The sequence below is a fragment of the Micrasema longulum genome, unplaced genomic scaffold (genome assembly GCF_059751315.1).
Source record: "Micrasema longulum isolate JH-2025_06_02 unplaced genomic scaffold, ASM5975131v1 h1tg001694l, whole genome shotgun sequence".
NCBI lineage: Eukaryota > Metazoa > Arthropoda > Insecta > Trichoptera > Brachycentridae > Micrasema > Micrasema longulum.
This window is the reverse complement of record NW_028278872.1, coordinates 60616-82352: the sequence shown is the minus strand read 5'-3', so window position 1 is coordinate 82352 and position 21737 is coordinate 60616. Positions and strand designations below refer to the sequence as shown.

Here is a 21737-nt window from a genome sequence, read left to right as displayed (position 1 = left end):
CAAACTAGTAACTTTGTCAAGTGTACATGCTAAAAAGTTAACAATAAAAAACGAAATAAATAAAGCACTGTTTTAGCACTAAAGTTAACAAAATAATGAAAAATATCCGAAGGGTAGTTTTCAAAGATTGTAAGAAGTTACTCTCGTACATGTGTAGGTAGGTACCGAAAAATGATGCCTATCGTTCCAATGACTCGGTGTCTATTTTGGTCAGTATTGTTTCGTGATAAATATGTATGTATTATATGCAATAAATTTATAAATAAAACATAAAGCCATAGGCACAACTACAAACCATATGTACATCATGTTAGTCCTTTCGTGTCGTTACTTATTTCAAAGTGCCCGTTGGTCTGTCATGCTACGGATCACATGATCAAATCCACTCGCCAGAAAGGGGCGGCTGGTTGTGAAAAATTGGTCAAAGCCTCGCCTAATTCTAGAACTATCGCCATCTAGAGGCGTCCGCCCGCAATGGTTGACAGGTTGGGGCGAGATTTTTTTCTATGGATTAATTTTAACACTGGCGAGGGTTGCCGCTTCAAACCTTTCAAACACACAACAAACCGAACGCACATAAAAATATTTTTAAGTGAATTATTTCATGGAGTTACTTATTTATTTATTATTGAAATTTAAGGGTTCGATGGTATGAAAAAACAATTTGTAGGTTTAATAAATATTATGTATCTAATAAACAGTTTTTTTTTGAAGTATCGAATTACATTATGGCTTTTTAGATATATAAAGATAAAATACTACATAAAAGTAAGTAGGTACATAGTCAAATGTTTTTGAAAAATTATTATAATACTAGGCAAAAACTTGAAGTTTGCGTAAAGTATTTAAGTGTAGGTATGTAAAATACAAAAAGTCAAAGTAATTTTTACAGCATTCTAATATGTTAGTTATTTTGATTTTATCAAAATACAATGAATGTTTAATTTAAAAAACTTATAGTGGAAAACGAAACATATCAATCTCTCCGTACTCGTTTCCGAGCCGGTGTAGTCTGACGATTGGAGAGTTTACAAAATAATTATGTCTACCAGACGCCACAACAATGGTAGACTGTAATATTGTACATTGCGACACGTAAGCTGGACTTTCCTACGCATATAGATGCTCCTAAGATCATCTACATGGTATGGATGGCCAATGAACAAAAATCAACCATATAAACTTTTACTTCCAAAAAATACAACTCACAAATACCAAATTTGTCCTCGACAATTTAAGGGTTGTCTACTAACGGATTATAACCAAAGATCGCTATTCAAGAAATCCCAGAAACTGGAAAGAAAATACAGATAAATAAATACAGTACACAACTAGATGGCTGATTTTTATTCTGTGTTCACCGATTCGCTCAGTTGATAAGGCATAAAACTCAATAAAAAGTAGGCGTTGCCAAGGAGTAGGCAAATTCAATCAAGAATTACTGAACTGAAACATTCTAAACAATTCAGATTGTAATGCAGCTAAAATACTCCCTTTATCATAAATTTACATGAACTTCGGAATTTTGGTGAAATAAATGATTTATATTTGTAAATAACATTTAACATTCTAAAAATAACCAGTGGATCTAATCTAACGGTACATTTCTTAATCTAAATTCATGATAATTTATGAGATGAAATAATTCTGTAGAACAGAAAGTATAACAATAAATTAAATCAGGTTGTGGTCCCGTGGCTAGTGTTGCGGACCCACGGGCTAGAGGCCCTAGATTCAAACCCCACTCTACCCCAACTTGATTTCCATTTTCTAATAGTGAGTTATTTACAACTCGTTGAAAATAGCCACCAAAATCGAAATATTTGTGTAAATTACAAGAACGGTAATATTTCTTTTTATTAAAAAAAAATAAAATAACAATAATAATTAATTTTCTTCATCATCATCATTCCCTTTCCGCACCTAATGGTGCATAGGGCACTGCATTGGTACACTAATCGCAGAGTATCTTGATCAATTCTGTTCCATACAGGTAAGATGATCAGTCTTACGCTTCAGGTACCAGTCCAGGGACTATGAAATATTCTTGTGTAAAAAAAATTTTTTTTGTGTTTTTTTAAATATTTTTTATTTCCTTTTTTAATTACTATAAAAAAATACCTTATTATTTTCTACAGAATATCTTATTTTTTATTTCTTATGTTACACAAACATTATAACTGTCCATTATTTATTATAGGAGCAAAAATTAATTAACATATTGTGCATATAACATATTGGGCCATGCCTTTGTGGGATTTTTTGTTTACAATTTTTGTAAAAAAACAACAAAAAAAAAATTGAAAAAAAAACATCCTTTTAAATAAACATTGCATATTAACCATGTCGGGAATCGATCCCGAGACCTCTTGCATGGTAGGCAAACGCACTAACCATTACACTACGAGGCACGCCAATTATCTTCAGCCTAAGAATAAGAATTTATACCAAAATACCATTGTAAGACAACATAAGTCATACCCACGTTTGAAATAAAATACAACATAGCTATTGTATTCACCATGGGAAAATATATGTATTATAGTCTCACATTGTGACTTTTACTTGACAAAGATTCTATTTTTTAAATAATGATGTGTGTAAATGGAATGGAATTTAATATCGGTGTTGTGGCTGTTCCAATGAACTTAATGTTTTTACCTAGATAATCCAAACCAACAAAATGAATTCAATTTTTAAAAAAATATTATGTTTACTCTAGAACGTACACTGAATGTTAAAGAAATAATGAACTGAATGCAGTTTATAATATATATTGTATATAGAAATATATACTGAATGCAATTTATATAGTATTTTTCTCGTACACAATATTACTAGATTTATCTTCAGATCATTTTAGAAGTTAATGAAAGTTTGCATCTAACACTTATTTAAATCAAATACCTCGCATAAATAAAGACCATCTAGAATAATATACATTATGGAAATCTTGAAAACAACATTTCTATATTACCCACAATGACGCGTGGAAATAAAAATAATTTCATATTTTAATATCAAATAAATTTACTACAAAAACTAATTAAATTTGAAATTAAATTTATTTTCTATCCTGGGGCGATGGTTAGAGATTTGGATTAAAGTGCAGTAAGCAAAACCAATGGACGTCAATTCCGGGAATTCGGTCGCTAAATACTACCACCATGCGTTGAGATCCCTTTAAAGTTATCATCGCCAAATACAATGATGATGATTCCTATTTTAATTAATAATACGACATCCGGGAATGTAATTATATATTACACGTGGTACAAGTCAAGAATTTGGAAAAGGTTAGTGGTGAAGCCTATTCCACAAAATAAAAAATATGTTAGAGAATCGACCTGGGAGTGACTTGTCTAAAAATAAAAGCGTGTCCACTTACGTCTCGATGGGACGCTTCACCGATTTGCTGGATTTCACATTTTCAATTAGGATGGCCCTCTACAACATGGATTTTTTTTGGGAGACCAGCTCTCCAAAAGTTTTACTTCCGCATTAAGTCTTGTAAAATGAATCGTTACAACATCTATTTCACCCCTTCTGTTGACGGTTTACTGCAAACGCTCATATCTCCTTCTCCATTTTTTCTGATCCTCAGCGGCTTTTTTTAACTGATCTCATCGCACATGTATTTCTTAAGTGACACAATTGAAAAAAAACGATGTTTTGAGAAAAGGGCGAAAAACTGTTTGCGAACATGATTTTTTTTACAAAACCAAAAGTTCAGATGTTATAACTTTTTAATTTTGAAAACTTCTAACGTGACATAACCGATAATTTTTTTAAAATTTAAATTCTCAAGTTTTTATCATTCAATAAAATATCAAAATTTTCACACTATTTTCTAAAAGTCGTAAATAACTTTCGAAAAATGGCAAATCGAGTTACGGTAGTGGGGTTCGAGCCTCTGACCTTTGGTACGTGAGTCCACACTACTACCACGGGACCACAACCCGGTTTGAAAATAATAAGAAGCTTTGTGATTGGCTAAACTGACACAACTCAAAATAAAAATCTTCTTTTTTATAAATTCTTTTTTTATTTTTTTTTATCTATAAATCATGTAACACAAAGTATTTTACAAATATAATACGTTAAATTACATTCCCAGGAGTTACAACAATTCGATCCGGGGCATAAATAATATTAACTTAAAAGAAATAACACATATTGAGAACAACAAAGAAACAAAGCAAGTTTAGCACCTTTATAACTAAACACAACAATATATACGCCAAAAACCTTTTCTTACAAAAGCAGAATAAATATTTTTAAAAAAACGCTTTGAAGAATGAAAAAAGTAGTGAATCTACTAAGGGAGATAAGGTCATTAACATCACATGCCACGCAGATGATGCAGTCATAGTGATGATGAGAACATATCCATCTCAGTAAGTGAACATCTATATGCCTAAGAAATGTCGTATAGTACAATGAACACATGATTATTGGAAACATAATTCGGATATACAAAACGTGTGAAAGACCGATCATGGTGTATACGATAGAAGTGAGGATGGATAGGGAGAAAATAAATAATACGAAAAACCAAGTAGAAAAACTAAATAGAAAAACCAAATAACTGCTAAGAACGTCAGAGATGAAAGTACTAAAGGCAATCGCAGGGAAACCCCAAAGAGGCAGAATCCAGAGTCAAGAAGTTAGACGGAATTGCGATACCCCCATAGTAAATATATTATGGAGAGATTACGTCAATCATTCTATTAATGGACAGCTCTAAAATCCCCTACACCATTGCCCACGAAATCCCAACCGTTTGCCATCTGCATGGAAGACCATCAAGGAGAGGGAAGAACAGCTGAAACTCAAAGTCTCAGGAGTTAGCTTTTAGCTGATACCAGATTAATCGATCTTAACCGAGAAGAATAAGCTTTCAGAAATAATTTTCACTCAGATCTTTCAAGAAAAGGTTTAGGTAGAAGGCCTTGAGAGCCACGCTTTGCAATTTACGCATTTCATTTTCATTAATTTTGGTCGATAGTTTATTATACAGCGTTCGAGAAATATTCTCCAAGGACTTTTTGCCAAACTCGGTAGAATGAAATTTTGGTATATGCAGGTTTTTCGAGCTGCGCGTATTGTAGCTATGGATATCGCTATTGAAAATTTGCTTTAAATTTGTATGAGCTGAGGAATTCAAAATGTTTAACATGGTGTTTGTGATATCATGCATAGGTATAACTTTAAAAGGAAGTATTTTTGTTTGACTGTAAATATTTTTTACATGTGAATCCCAAGGCAGACCAAGAATGTTCCTCAAACTTCTGTTTTGAAGAACCTGAATCTCAGAAATGAGTTTTTTTGTAGCGAATCCCCATATTCAGGATAAATAAGCAAGATGTGAATGGATCACGGCCTAATAAATGGAAAGCAGAATAGGCTTAGGAAGTAAGCCCCTAAGTCTATACAGAACTTCAGTTATATGGGCAACCTTGGATTCTACCAACATAAATGTCTTATCTCTAAATGCTACACAAATATAGATGATGAACGGTAATTTACATTTTTTAGATTATAGTGCTTTCTATGTTTACTTTTGTATGGGTACTATTGTGTTCCATATTTAGATTATAGTGCTTTCTATGTTTACTTTTGTATGGGTACTATTGTGTACCATATTTACGAGTATACTTATTTTTTAAATAACTTAAACTGTCATTATTATTTTAATTTTTTTAATTATTTTTTTTTATACAAAATAATTTTATTGTATTTAATAAACTTATATTTTGCACCTTTTAAAGAAAAATATACGTAAATTATTTTCCTTTTAAAACTTTATTTGCACACATTGTTTAATTAGTTTTTTAAATCTATATTTAGTATTTATGTAAAATAATACTTTTATATTCAATTTTTAAGTTTATCACACAATATTGAAATGTTTATATTATTTTCAATATGTATCTTTTTAAGGTAAAAGGCACTGCGTGCCGTGTATGTTAATAAATAAATAAATAAATATTTATAAAGTTTAACGTTTCATCTGCAAAAATAACACTAGTGAAAATAATTCAGTTTTGAATCTTATCGATCCACATTTCGTTGAAGTGAATCGAAACAACATAAGTTTTAAAGCAAAGTTACTACGCTATTAATGATACATGCGACGAATATTTTCTAATAACCTACATAGTCCTCTCTTCATAGTATAGTGTAGATATTTAGTCAATTCCTAATTCTAAAAACAAATTTATGAATCAATTTTTTGCTTTATAATGAAAACATCATAATATACCTACATGTTCAAATGGGTACCACTAATTTTCTCAAATTAAATGGTTTTGGTAGGTGAAAGAAATTGCCATAAGGCAATATGCCCGCCCTTATGCATATTTATGTAGACCGTATTTGCATAAAAAGTGTTTATATGAGTAAATAGTTATAACTCGAAAACACCGATGTTTAAATTGTTTTGGAACCTCTTTTTAGACTGTTTCGAAATAACACGGTACAAAAATGAAATAAAATCATTTCGAGCATCAATGCGTTATACAAATATAAATTATTACATTTTATTTTAGAAATAAAAGACGAGTGATGCTTTAATCCACAAATTTAGAATATTCAGTTACCGGTTTTATCGCTTTCGCAACATCTTCGAGACTGGTATTTTTATTAAGGATTTTAATGTATTTATATAAAACAGAGGTAAGGATAAAGAATTCAAAATTATATGCAAGTAAATTAAATAAAATTATTTTTATATTGAAGATCATTAACAATTTTTTTCGGGTTAACTAATGAGTTGAATATTGCTATTTTAACGAGTTTTGTATATATAAATTATTTTTAGTGTCCCATCCTTCGTGAGTGTGCTTTTTGTCATTTATGATTTCTGAAAAACAAAGGGTAAAAGGTCATTAGTAAAAATATTACAATTGGTATAGTGATAGAGAATGCACGTGTGTTATCTGTTCATCATGTAATTCTAGGTCGGGTTTATTTTTTAATCTTAAAATTTCTTTCTTAATTTTTTATTTTCTATCTTTACCTGTGTTTTGTATAAATAATAATAATCATGGTTAATTAACAAAAAAAAAACCAATTACTTTATCTACTACATACACACTTAGGTAATAGATTTCTCTGGATCATGTCTAGTCTGCCTAACTAGGTAAAACCTGTTTTAAGGCAGACATTTTTATGCAAAATAAACAACAACATTACTACCTACTAGTTAATTTACTATACAGTTATACAATATTAATTTATACCATTTATTATTTAAGAACGTTTTTGGGTAAATTTTCCGATTTTTCTCGACCTAAACCCAGTAACTATTTTTTTACAAATTGATTAAATTGAATCCGGGTTATGGTTTCAAAATGCATTTAACTTCTTAATAAAGATACCCCAGTCTCGATGATTTCGCGAAAGCGGTGAAACCTGTCACTGGATATTGCAAATTTGTGGATTAAAGTATCACTCGACTTTTATCTCTATAATAAATTACAATTAACTTCCACCAAGAACTTTCTCTTACAAATTTAAATGTTTTAGAAAACTTATAATATGTTAAGAAATGCTATCATTGTTTAGTTTTTTACGAATATATGAGTATGAATAACAAACATAGAAAGGATTGAAAATGTTCAACGAAAATTTTAAAATACCTAGATTATAAAAACAATAAAACGCTTTGTACTTACAGCCAATCTGCCAAACAAAATGGATTTTTTACCCTTAAAAATAGACGCACTGTATCTGAATTATGCTATTTACATTAATTATTAAATGATAAAGTAGACTCTTTTAACCTACTCTCCAAAATTAATCTTAATGTCCCCTTTCGCGTGACAGGAAATAAGTATTTATTCTATCTGCCAGTCTATAGCACTAACTATGCACAACACTCTTTCCTCTATCGTTCTTGCTCTAACTAAAATGTTTTTTTTTTCATCTATTGATATATTTTACATGCTTCTTAATTTATTAAAAAATAAATTAAGACTTATTATTTCTGGCTGCGATACGATCCCACTTACTATTTAATGATGCACCCCCTCCTGAACACTTAATCTCACACTAATACACATAAACACACATCTACACTTACAAATACACATAAACACATCCTTTTGTTGAAACACAATTGAATAATATGTATGATTTTTATTTAGAAACTTTGCTGGTCTGTCTTTAAACTGTATTTTTTTTAATGTTATTATATCATTGTCGACTGTTTGTTTCTATAAAATAAATAAATAAATGAATAAAATACTATTCGTTCTTGGAATACTCAACATCGCTCTTTTTCTTACCTATATTTCATTATACAAAATGTGACCTCACTGGGGTTACCCGTGCCGAGGACACTTAACAATATACTTTAAAAAAATATTTTTGCATGTGAGAATATACAATGAAGACTTAATATACAGATATAATTAACAAAATTAATTCATTTTTTCATATATTGATATATTTTACATGCCCCTTTATTTATTTAAAAATAAATTAAGACTCATTATTTCTGGCTGCGATATAATCCCACTTACTATTTAATGATGCTCACACTTACACACGCCTGAACACTTACTCCCACACTAATACACATAAACACATATCTACACTTACTCTCATACAAATACACATAAACACTCCATTTTGTTGTAAGACAATTTAATAATATGTATGATTCTTATTTAGAAACTTCGCTGGTCTGTATTCAAACTGTATTAAAAAAATAAAATATTATATCACTGTCGACTGTTTGTTTCTTTAAAATAAATAAATAAATAAAATGTTCAGACAGTTTTAAACACTACACTATGCTGCCGTCCTTAGAAAAAGTGCAGTATCTAGCATTTTTGAAGACATTTCGTTAAATACAGATTCGGAATCACGAAGAAAAGATTTTTATTTTAGGCTCACTGACGTATCAATATTCCTTCAGAAACTATGAAATACAGAAAGCAAAACTGCAGTAAATAGATTTTCGGTTTATAGTTATCTATAATTTAGTTTTATTTATCTTCTAAATGTAAATTTTAATCTTGATATGAAAACTAAAAGAATCTCTTGGTTTTTTCCTTTCTTTTGATGCATGGTATATGGTATACAAATATAGTGATGACATGCGTAGTATTGAAACTACGACTAAAACAACGTTATTTTATTTGAGCGTTTTTCTAAGAAACATGTCTAACTGAGATACTGCACTCTTCACAAGGAGAGTAGTATGTGCAAGCGAAGGATGATGTTCTTTTTTTTAAATCCCAAAATGATTTTCGTACAAACCTATCCGCTTTTTATTTTTTTTTGTATACTCGTACTTTTCTCACAGCTTTTTTTATACGGCACGGCGTGGAACGGATTCCCCGCACAAAAAGAGGTAGCAGTGCATTTAATATATTTTTTTTGTAGTGATTTTAAAATAATCATAATTGAAATCAGATTATGTTAAACTTACATTCATTGCTACAATGTTCCGCGTCCAGGCAGATGAAGAAAACAATTATGTTTGTGAAATGGAACTGGAGTGTTTTCTAGTCAATAACTGCTCTCGGGTAAGAATACTGACTCGGAAAATCGAGTGGACATAAGTCCATTTCGTTGTGTGGTGGTTGACGCGTTTGCCTACCGTTTTTAAGGTCCTGGGTTTGGTTCCTGCAATGTTTTATTGCACCTGAAGCGTAAGACTGATTACTGTACCTTCACGAAACAGATAATCGAGCTACGCTACTTTTGGTTTACCGACGCAGTGCCCAATGCACCGCTGTTTGCGAAAAGGGGGATTGTAATAATACACAATATTGTACAATGTGGGAAACATTTTTTGTAACGGGACTGAGGGAGGAAACCCGCAGCCGCTAGAGTCCCGGGGTTTTGCTATTTTAAATATTTTATAAATTGTATTTTAAAATATATTAAATTTTTTAATGTTCGGGTAAATAGAAACGCAATTTTTTTTTAACAGATGGAAAGGGTTTTTAGTCAGGGCTATTTTTAGTCCTCTGCATCTATTTTTTTTAAATTCACTACATTGACACATTGGCGTTCCTTATTTATATGTTCATTAATAAATGCATAAATAAATCAAATAAATACATTTAAAAATATATCATGGATATTTATTTTTTCCCTTCCTTAAACAATAAACTTTTTGTCCCTTACATCCTGTTGAATTCCCGGTGACGATATATTTACAGTTTACTTTGTTTAAAATCAGTTAATGAAAAATATGGTGGCCAGCTTCAGAACATAATATCTTCATTTATTAGGGCATAAAAAAAAGCAAAGAAACATTTTCTTTCAACAATATTTCGAGTTTGTCCAAAAGTTTATTGACAAGGACGGGATTTTACGTTCTATGGAGTGTTCAAGATTATCGGACTACAACAGTGTTTAGCATAAAACAGCATTTATCGATATTATTCCTGGCCGATTACCTTTCATTAGCATCTCCCCCTCGACCCATCCTTACGGTACCTACCTTGCATCAAGATAGAAGATACAAAATCAGATGATTTGGATTTGGAACAAAAACAAAATGTTGACATTACATCACATTGCATAGAATTCTGGAAGCGTCGCGCGTTGTGAAAATGGTTAAATTCATAGTGAACTTTCATCTTCCAGTGCACCAATATTGAAGAACATCCCGATCGCATTTAATGTAGGTCCATTCTTGTGCTCTCTTCCTTTAATCAAATACTCCAATTTTGTACAAAATTAAATGATATGCGTTTTGACATTTGAATTACGATTTGTTTATTATTTAATTTTCAAAAAAAAACATACCTTCTTAAAATGGCATCGATTAGAAATAAAATGTAAACGATAAAACAAACATCCATATAGGTAGATGGAGTGTCATCGGAAAGCGTCTGGATTTTATAACGGTTTGTTTTTGAAATTATTTTTGTATATACATTGTTTGTTAGTTAAGGTATAAGTTGGTTTTCAAATTTTATTTGTATAACTATCTAAAATAAATATATTACTTTACAAAAAACTATAATGTAATAACTAATACTGTATAATAAATAACTAATAATTGTTGGGTTTCGTGATAATGAAATATTAGCCCCATACTTAGCTTTAGTTTATATCAATTGTGTTGACGAAGGAGTCTTTCCTTATTTTAAGAAACATAGTAAAGTAGTAAAAATATATCTCTCTTTTCCAAAAATAGCTACAATACTAAAAATAAAGACAAATTAGTAATCCCAAAATTAAAGCTAAGTAAGGTAAGCACATCGTTTGTGGGGCACTGCCTACGCTTCTACATACAATAGAATACCCGACAATGTCCTAAAAATAATAGACAATAAATTCATTTTTTTATAAAAGGCGTACTTCTAATAAAAAAGGCGTATTATGGACTAAATGAGTAAATGGAAGACAGCAGTATTTTTTATTTATTTTTTGATTTTGAATTATTAAGGAAAAACAACAGTTGTTATAAAAGAATACAAAATATAAAAAAATAGCAAATACATCACGTTAAAGTTTTTCACAAATATAATAAGAGAACATGTTACACAGTAAAGAGAATAATAATATATTTTTTATTTTTTATTTTATTTTATTTTATTGAAATAAACGGCACTTAGTGCCTTTTACATATAAGTTACAAATACAATTAAATATACATACATGTAAGCATAATTATAAGTAATACAGAGCATTTAAAACAATATGATTAATTTAGAAAGTCTAAGAAATATAAACTATATAAAATAATAAAATATTACCAGTTGTAGAATTATGGATAAAAAAAGATAATTTGGTATTAGAAATACTTTGAACCAATTAAAAAAATAACTAAGAAGCAAATTTTGAATAACATTAAAAATATATATATATATATATATATGTATTATTATTGAAAACTAATATTTAGGTAAATAGTATATGTTTATGTATAAAAATATATAATGATGTAAAAAAAAATGATAAAGAGAAATATTTTTTACTTATAAAATAATTAAGAAAAGAAACGAAATATTATATAAGACATGAAAAAAAGAGCTATAAATATAATAATACAAAATATAAAAAAACAGTACATACATCCAGTTTAAAGTTTTTTACAAATATAATGATAGAACAGGTTACACAGTAAAGAGAAAAATAATTTATTATATAAGACATGAGAAAAAAAAAAGAGTTAGAGTATATGGAACTGACAATATTACATATTACATTGCAATATGTTGATAAAACCTAGGAACGTTATAATATGTAATATCTTGATAAAACCCAGGTACATTGTAATATTTAGATTTATATTCCTTCAATTTGTCTATTCTTAAATTTTCTGATCTTCGTGAAGTTAAACCACTAAAACCTTTATTGAATTCAGTTCTTGTCTACAAAAATTTGGAAAAACGAAAAATATTGTTGATTAGCGATATGGATTAATATTTTTTTTAATTAATTGATAACGTTTCTCGGCTAAAATCTCGTGGTGTACTGGTTAATGCGTTTGCATGCCATCAAATATATAAAAATTAGAAAAAAAAATGTTCCAGTAAAAATCAACTCACCCTCTGTAACTTTATCATACCATCGTTCGAAATAAGCCTTCGTCTTTAAAGAAACTTTGTTATCATAAGGTTGTGATCAGAAAGGTCAAAATCATTCTGGGTACAGGCTGCCGCATAGTGGCAAAAAATGGGGGCTAAAACCAAAGGTTGGACTTTGGATATATGGAGCCATAGTAAGACCTGTGGTCACCTATGGATGCATAGCTTGGCACAAAAAAAGCCCACCAAAGGGGCGGTGCATTATCCAGTTTACAAAGAATGGCCTGTATCATTGCCACTGGAGTAATGCGATCCACTACAACTACAGCAATGGAAGCAATGTTATGTCTAAATCCTCTACACATTCATGCACAGGTGGAGGCGGGCATGGCCATGTTACGTGCGATGGAGGCGGGAAATGCCGACTGTAAAACAAGAACTATGAGGAATTTGCAGCAATACCTCATCGATTATCCGATGTTAGCTAAGCCATTGAATGTAATGACTATGGAATTTACTATAGAAGTGATAATGGCTGCGATATAATGGCAACGATAACCACCCACCTTGAAGGGAAGGAGACATTGTGCGGTACGCCGATGGCTCCAAGAAAGATAACAAGCAAGTGCTGGGATACACGGACTTAGATCCGCTGAAAGGTTTTCCATTAGCCTAGGGCTCTTTCCCACTGTCTTCTAAACGGAACTTTACGCCATCTGTGCCTGCGAACATGGAGATTGCGCAGACAATACAAAAACAATAATTATTATTCTCTCAGGTAGTCATGATGCTCTAAAAGCACTGAGCTCTATTAAGATTAATTCCAAATTAACATTGGAATGCCTACGGGTACTTAATTGTGTCGGTGAGTGTAACAGTGTACCTAACATTGATTTGGGTACCTGGATACTCAAACATCAACGGTAACGAGGCAGCTGATAAATTGGCGATTGGGAGCTGAGATAACCTCAAATGTGCTCCTCGTAACGAGCTTAGGTCATGGACCAGAAAACAGAGCATAATGCTCTGGCACAAAGTACCTGGTTAGCACCATGCGAAGGAACTGATAAAAGGGTACGCGCGAAAGTTTGCTTTCGACCTGATAAAGCTCAGCCGAAATCAAGTGAGGATTATCACTAGAGCCCGCCCAGGGCACTACAGATTGAATCTCGCTAGAATGAACCTTTCCAAAACTTCTAGATGTAGGTTCTGCAGTGCTGATAAGGTAACACCTATCCATATCATATGTGAATGTGATGCTTTACGTCATAAAAGAAGCCGCATCCTCGGGGGACCACTAGGACGTTAAAGAGCTCGCCTCCTACCCAATAGCCCGATACTTTACGGGTCTGGGCCTGGAGGGGGAGAGTTAGCAAAATGAGGACTCTCGCCTTCTATGCCCTAGCCAGGCTCTTTAAGGGCCCGGGCTCGGAGGGCGAGAACTATTCATAGGGACCCATCACAATATATCTTAACAGGTTACGTCGGGATCTTGTATAGCACTAACTTACTTAACGCTTCGACAATTACCTTTACTATTTTCACCATACATATTGTTATCTTATGTTATAAGTCATAATGAATTATCACAGTCGCGATATCTCCGTCCTCATTTAGATTCCTACATCCCGTCTCTAGATGCTTGCGCTCTATGCTGAAAAAGGGACTAAACGTCAGCAAATGAGAGACAACTTGGGGTGTCTCGTCATCTTATGAACAGCTGTATTGATTTCCAAAAGCTTACAGCGGTGAAGATAGCTCATAAAACCACCGAAGCCGGTGAGGATTATAGACAGTTCGTAGCCAATTTGCTGCGTTTTCCTGAAATCAAATGCATGAAAAATTTCCGGAAAAATATTTTAGTTACGTGTCAAGTAGTTTCACTTAAATACTGGTCGTTTCAGAGCTCAAGAGTTCTACTTCTCATCTTCTTTTTGACAAAACTTGAAAGAAATTTGGTTTGAAATCAACAGCCGTTTTCATATTAGTTATTTCTCCATAACCCGGTCGTTCTGCAAAAAAATCCGGAATAATCACAAATAGTCCATTTTTGCAAGTTTATGATTTCACATATTTTAAAATCGTCTCGTAGTATAGCGGTTAGCACTTTTCATTACTATGATGTTTTTCTACTACAATATTACAAAGTCCAATATGGAGAGTAAAATGAATGTCACAAAGTGTGTAAAGTGACCACTTAAATCAACTAATAACAGGTCATTAGATCTGTAAATGCCCAGACTTGCATATTCCCTTCTCAAAAATGTTTTCCCTCCTCTTTTGCAATAAATTTAGATAATCCTAATTGTGACAAACAATCGACGTACGCTGCAACTGGTGTACTAATACAGTTCCTTATGCACCATTCGGTGCTGATAAGAGAATTATGATGAAACTAGTTTTATCCACAGAATATCAAATGTACACGTTTCTTGTTACGTAACTTTTAATTTTTAGTTTGAAATGTTGCTATCGGCTGTTTTTTTTAATGCATTTACATATTTATTTGCTTGTAAAATATTTGTTTAAAAACGCCGTTGGTTCAACGGCAATAAATCAATCTTATTACGAAGAATGATATCCAACACCTGCCGAATATTTGCTGAATGGATTCAGTTTATTTAGCTTAACAAATAGTGTGGATCGCGAGTCCATCTATAAATTGGTAAGCTCGGACAATTGTATCATCAGTCTCACTAAGCCCTCCGCCATGAGGGCTATTCTTCTCCTGATCGTATTCTGCTCCTGGCAGGTAAATAATCTAACTTTTCTTAATTCATTTACTACATTATAACTTTTGAATATCATGTCTAACGCTCAAATTTCACTGTATTACATATCTACAAGTTGAATATTTATTTATTGCAAAAGCATTAAAAATAATTCATTTGTCACAAAAAAAATATATATGCATTTACATTGTTTTCCTATTCAGTGATTTTAAACAGTTTACCGTACAACGACTGTAAAAATCGTTTTCCTTCTAGAAAACATTATTACTACAAAGTAAATTTCAAATTTCAGCGAATTCGCTAATTAAACCATGAAATTAATATTGGGTGAACGTGCAGTTTAATTTATGTACCTGTATGAAATAAGCAGTATACACAACAAAAATCATGTATTTAGAATAAGTTCAATATTCTTCACACAATAAATATAAACTGTAAAATAAGTATCTAATATACTAAAATAAGTATATATAAACAACAAATAAAAAAAAAATATTCATCATAAAAAAATACAAATGAAAAATAATCAATAAAAAAGTGAATAAGCGAAAAAGTGACAAACAAATATCGGCAACGAGCTAGAAGATAAAAAATATTCGTATGGTAGAAATAAAAACAGACATAAAAGCATTTTTCACCGAAATGTCAACAACGGCTCCGTAAATTAATAAGGATACAATTTACAGGTCGTAATTTTGATGAGTAAGTTTGGAAGTAATATAATTTGGAAGTAATATGGAATAGAAACCATCGTTGATCAAGAATAAATATTATATTTACCTTGTTTGAGTTGATACTTATGCTATCACGTCTAAGAGTTTTGTTAATAGCTCGTGATATACAAATATATTATATTGTAGTTAAAATAATAAACGTAGTCGTACATGTGCCAAAGTTTAAGATATCCAAAACTAATTAAATACGTAATATGTATCTTTTTGAAGGCGTGTATTTAAAAGAGTTCAATAAAAATAAAAAAAATGTTTAAAACCAACAGTTGGTAAGGTAAATGATGTTATAAAATATGATCATAATGAATTATTTATTGAAACACAGGTACACACAACAGGATCCTCTGCTGTAATAGACAAAGTACAAGATTTGTTTAAACAAGGACACCATTTTGATAGTGATGGCTTGCACGAAAAGCTTTTGGAAGAAGAAGATGTAATCGAAACGAATAGTAAAGGTGAACTTATCGAAAAAATTATTTCTCTAAGGGAAATAATATCGGACGATGTATCATATTCGGAGTCGTGGAGCGACTCTTATTCATCTGAAGATAGCTGCAGTACTGAAAAAATAATAAAACAAATTATTATTGTACAAGAGAAGCCCAAGCATGGGCATCATCATGCTAGGGAAAAGATATATGAGGAAGAAATTGTCATCAAGAAGATTGGCCACGCCAACCACGGAGTGAATGCGATTTCCGGTCACGGACTATCAGGATCCGTCCTTGGAACGAAAGCTTCATATTCCGCGTCAATTGAAAGTGGACGAAGAGGTGGATATTTGGTTGGAGGGCGACGTGCCAAAGCATCCATTAGCAAGTCAATCTCGATTGAACGAGTTGTTCGACCAAGTTCATACACCAAGATTTCAAAATCATCATCTGTTTCCGTTGAAAGCAGTCGAGGATCATGGGGATATGGACCATATGGACGAAGAGATGTTGAAGCCAGCTCGTCAGTTTCCATTGAACGAGTTGTTCTACCAAGCTCTTACACCAAGATTTCCAAATCATCGTCTGTTTCTGTTGAAAGGAGTCGAGGACCATGGGGATATGGATCATATGGACGACGAGACGTTAAAGTTAGCTCATCAGTCTCCATTGAACGTGTTGTTCGACCCAGCTCCTACACCAAGATTTCCAAATCATCATCCGTCTCCGTTGAAAGCCGACGAGGACCTTGGGGATATGGATCACGAGGTGGTTACTCAGCATCATCATCAGTGTCTATCGAAGGAGGCCGTGGACTTTATGGACATGGACTTCTTGGACGTGGACCATATGGATCACTCGGTGGTGTTTATGGATCTGGAGATTTGGACGTCGTAGACGGTATTGACGGTATTGGCTATGGCGGTATTGGAGGTATCGGAGGTATTGGCGGTCTTGGAGGTCTTGGACATGGACTTTATGGATCACGAGGTGGTTACTCCGCCTCATCATCAGTATCTGTTGAAGGAGGACGTGGACTTTGGGGTTATGGACCTTATGGACGACGAGATGTTGAAGTCAGCTCATCAGTTTCCATTGAACGCGTTGTTCGACCAGGCTCATACACTAAGATTTCCAAATCATCATCTGTCTCTGTTGAAAGCCGTCGAGGACCATGGGGATATGGACCATATGGACGACGAGATGTTGAAGTCAGCTCATCAGTTTCCGTTGAAAATGTTGTCCTTCCAGGATCTTACACCAAAATTTCCAAATCATCATCTGTCTCCGTTGAAAGCCGACGAGGACCATGGGGATATGGATCACGAGGTGGTTACTCAGCATCATCATCAGTGTCAATCGAAGGAGGCCGTGGACTTTATGGACATGGAATTCTTGGACGTGGACCATATGGATCACTCGGTGGTGTTTATGGATCTGGAGATTTGGACATCGTAGATGGTATTGACGGTATTGGCGGATATGGCGGTATCGGAGGTATCGGCGGATATGGCGGTATTGGAGGTCTTGGACATGGACTTTATGGATCACGAGGTGGTTACTCAGCATCATCATCAGTATCTGTTGAAGGAGGCCGTGGACTTTATGGACATGGACTTCTTGGACGTGGACCATATGGATCACTCGGTGGTGTTTATGGATCTGGAGATTTGGACATCGTAGATGGTATTGACGGTATCGGATATGGCGGTATCGGAGGAATCGGCGGATATGGCGGTATTGGAGGTCTTGGACATGGACTTTATGGATCACGAGGTGGATACTCCGCCTCATCATCAGTATCTGTTGAAGGAGGACGTGGACTTTGGGGTTATGGACCTTATGGACGACGAGATGTTGAAGTCAGCTCATCAGTTTCCATTGAACGCGTTGTTCGACCAGGCTCATACACTAAGATTTCCAAATCATCATCTGTCTCTGTTGAAAGCCGTCGAGGACCATGGGGATATGGACCATATGGACGACGAGATGTTGAAGTCAGCTCATCAGTTTCCGTTGAAAATGTTGTCCTTCCAGGATCTTACACCAAAATTTCCAAATCATCATCTGTCTCCGTTGAAAGCCGACGAGGACCATGGGGATATGGATCACGAGGTGGTTACTCAGCATCATCATCAGTGTCAATCGAAGGAGGCCGTGGACTTTATGGACATGGAATTCTTGGACGTGGACCATATGGATCACTCGGTGGTGTTTATGGATCTGGAGATTTGGACATCGTAGATGGTATTGACGGTATTGGCGGATATGGCGGTATCGGAGGTATCGGCGGATATGGCGGTATTGGAGGTCTTGGACATGGACTTTATGGATCACGAGGTGGTTACTCAGCATCATCATCAGTATCTGTTGAAGGAGGCCGTGGACTTTATGGACATGGACTTCTTGGACGTGGACCATATGGATCACTCGGTGGTGTTTATGGATCTGGAGATTTGGACATCGTAGATGGTATTGACGGTATCGGATATGGCGGTATCGGAGGAATCGGCGGATATGGCGGTATTGGAGGTCTTGGACATGGACTTTATGGATCACGAGGTGGATACTCCGCCTCATCATCAGTATCTGTTGAAGGAGGACGTGGACTTTGGGGTTATGGACCTTATGGACGACGAGATGTTGAAGTCAGCTCATCAGTTTCCATTGAACGCGTTGTTCGACCAGGCTCATACACTAAGATTTCCAAATCATCATCTGTCTCTGTTGAAAGCCGTCGAGGACCATGGGGATATGGACCATATGGACGACGAGATGTTGAAGTCAGCTCATCAGTTTCCGTTGAAAATGTTGTCCTTCCAGGTTCTTACACCAAAATTTCCAAATCATCATCTGTCTCCGTTGAAAGCCGACGAGGACCATGGGGATATGGATCACGAGGTGGTTACTCAGCATCATCATCAGTGTCTATCGAAGGAGGCCGTGGACTTTATGGACATGGACTTCTTGGACGTGGACCATATGGATCACTCGGTGGTGTTTATGGATCTGGAGATTTGGACATCGTAGATGGTATTGACGGTATTGGATATGGCGGTATCGGAGGAATCGGCGGATATGGCGGTATTGGAGGTCTTGGACATGGACTTTATGGATCACGAGGTGGTTACTCAGCATCATCATCAGTATCTGTTGAAGGAGGCCGTGGACTTTATGGACATGGACTTCTTGGACGTGGACCATATGGATCTCTCGGTGGTGTTTATGGATCTGGAGATTTGGACATCGTAGACGGTATTGACGGTATTGGCGGATATGGCGGTATCGGAGGTATTGGCGGATATGGTGGTATTGGAGGTCTTGGACATGGACTTTATGGATCACGAGGTGGATACTCCGCCTCATCATCAGTATCTGTTGAAGAAGGTCGTGGACTTTGGGGATATGGACCATACGGACGACGAGGTGTTGAAGTCAGCTCATCAGTTTCTGTTGAAAATGTTGTCCTTCCAGGTTCTTACACCAAAATTTCCAAATCATCATCTGTCTCCGTTGAAAGCCGACGAGGACCATGGGGATATGGATCACGAGGTGGTTACTCAGCATCTTCATCAGTGTCTATCGAAGGAGGCCGTGGACTTTATGGACATGGACTTCTTGGACGTGGACCATATGGATCACTCGGTGGTGTTTATGGATCTGGAGATTTGGACATCGTAGATGGTATTGACGGTATTGGCGGATATGGTGGTATCGGAGGGATCGGCGGATATGGCGGTATTGGAGGTCTTGGACATGGACTTTACGGATCACGAGGTGGATACTCAGCATCATCATCTGTTTCAATCGAAGGAGGCCGTGGACTTTATGGACATGGACTTCTTGGACGTGGACCATATGGATCACTCGGTGGTGTATATGGATCTGGAGATTTGGACATCGTAGACGGTATTGACGGTATTGGATATGGCGGTATTGGAGGTATCGGAGGTATTGGCGGTCTTGGAGGTCTTGGACATGGACTTTATGGATCACGAGGTGGATACTCCGCCTCATCATCAGTATCTGTTGAAGGAGGACGTGGACTTTGGGGTTATGGACCTTATGGACGACGAGATGTTGAAGTCAGCTCATCAGTTTCCATTGAACGCGTTGTTCAACCAGGCTCATACACTAAGATTTCCAAATCATCATCTGTCTCTGTTGAAAGCCGTCGAGGACCATGGGGATATGGACCATATGGACGACGAGATGTTGAAGTCAGCTCATCAGTTTCCGTTGAAAATGTTGTCCTTCCAGGTTCTTACACCAAAATTTCCAAATCATCATCTGTCTCCGTTGAAAGCCGACGAGGACCATGGGGATATGGATCACGAGGTGGTTACTCAGCATCATCATCAGTGTCTATCGAAGGAGGCCGTGGACTTTATGGACATGGACTTCTTGGACGTGGACCATATGGATCACTCGGTGGTGTTTATGGATCTGGAGATTTGGACATCGTAGATGGTATTGACGGTATTGGCGGATATGGCGGTATCGGAGGTATCGGCGGATATGGCGGTATTGGAGGTCTTGGACATGGACTTTATGGATCACGAGGTGGTTACTCAGCTATCATCATCAGTATCTGTTGAAGGAGGCCGTGGACTTTATGGACATGGACTTCTTGGACGTGGACCATATGGATCACTCGGTGGTGTTTATGGATCTGGAGATTTGGACATCGTCGATGGTATTGACGGTATCGGATATGGCGGTATCGGAGGAATCGGCGGATATGGCGGTATTGGAGGTCTTGGACATGGACTTTATGGATCACGAGGTGGTTACTCCGCCTCATCATCAGTATCTGTTGAAGGAGGCCGTGGACTTTATGGACATGGACTTCTTGGACGTGGACCATATGGATCACTCGGTGGTGTTTATGGATCTGGAGATTTGGACATCGTAGATGGTATTGACGGTATCGGATATGGCGGTATCGGAGGAATCGGCGGATATGGCGGTATTGGAGGTCTTGGACATGGACTTTATGGATCACGAGGTGGTTACTCCGCCTCATCATCAGTATCTGTTGAAGGAGGACGTGGACTTTGGGGTTATGGACCTTATGGACGACGAGATGTTGAAGTCAGCTCATCAGTTTCCATTGAACGCGTTGTTCGACCAGGCTCATACACTAAGATTTCCAAATCATCATCTGTCTCTGTTGAAAGCCGTCGAGGACCATGGGGATATGGACCATATGGACGACGAGATGTTGAAGTCAGCTCATCAGTTTCCGTTGAAAATGTTGTCCTTCCAGGATCTTACACCAAAATTTCCAAATCATCATCTGTCTCCGTTGAAAGCCGACGAGGACCATGGGGATAT

General features: G+C 35.1%; 1 protein-coding gene across 2 annotated transcripts; it reads left to right on the top strand.

The window, feature by feature from the left end:
- Positions 1–15192: 15192 nt before the first annotated feature.
- On the top strand, positions 15193–21684 carry LOC148274293 (uncharacterized). 2 transcript variants are annotated; one of them, XM_088237334.1, is made up of 3 exons: positions 15193–15255; positions 16292–19523; positions 20178–21684. In XM_088237334.1, exons 1-3 carry the CDS (start codon positions 15214–15216, stop codon positions 20996–20998), a joined length of 4095 nt encoding a protein of 1364 aa, XP_088093460.1. In that variant the 5' UTR covers positions 15193–15213; the 3' UTR covers positions 20999–21684. The 2 variants fall into 2 exon arrangements, with proteins under 2 accessions (XP_088093460.1, XP_088093458.1); XM_088237332.1 differs by having other exon boundaries at positions 19749–21684.
- The last annotated feature ends 53 nt before the right edge of the window (positions 21685–21737 follow it).

Coding starts and splice junctions, on each gene's coding strand:
- LOC148274293 (XM_088237332.1), top strand. CDS start 15,214: ATGAGGGCTATTCTTCTCCTGATCGTATTCTGCTCCTGGCAG. Junction 15,256..16,291: donor TCGTATTCTGCTCCTGGCAG/GTAAATAATCTA, acceptor ATTGAAACACAG/GTACACACAACAGGATCCTC. Junction 19,524..19,748: donor TGGACTTTATGGATCACGAG/GTGGTTACTCAG, acceptor ATGGATCACGAG/GTGGATACTCCGCCTCATCA.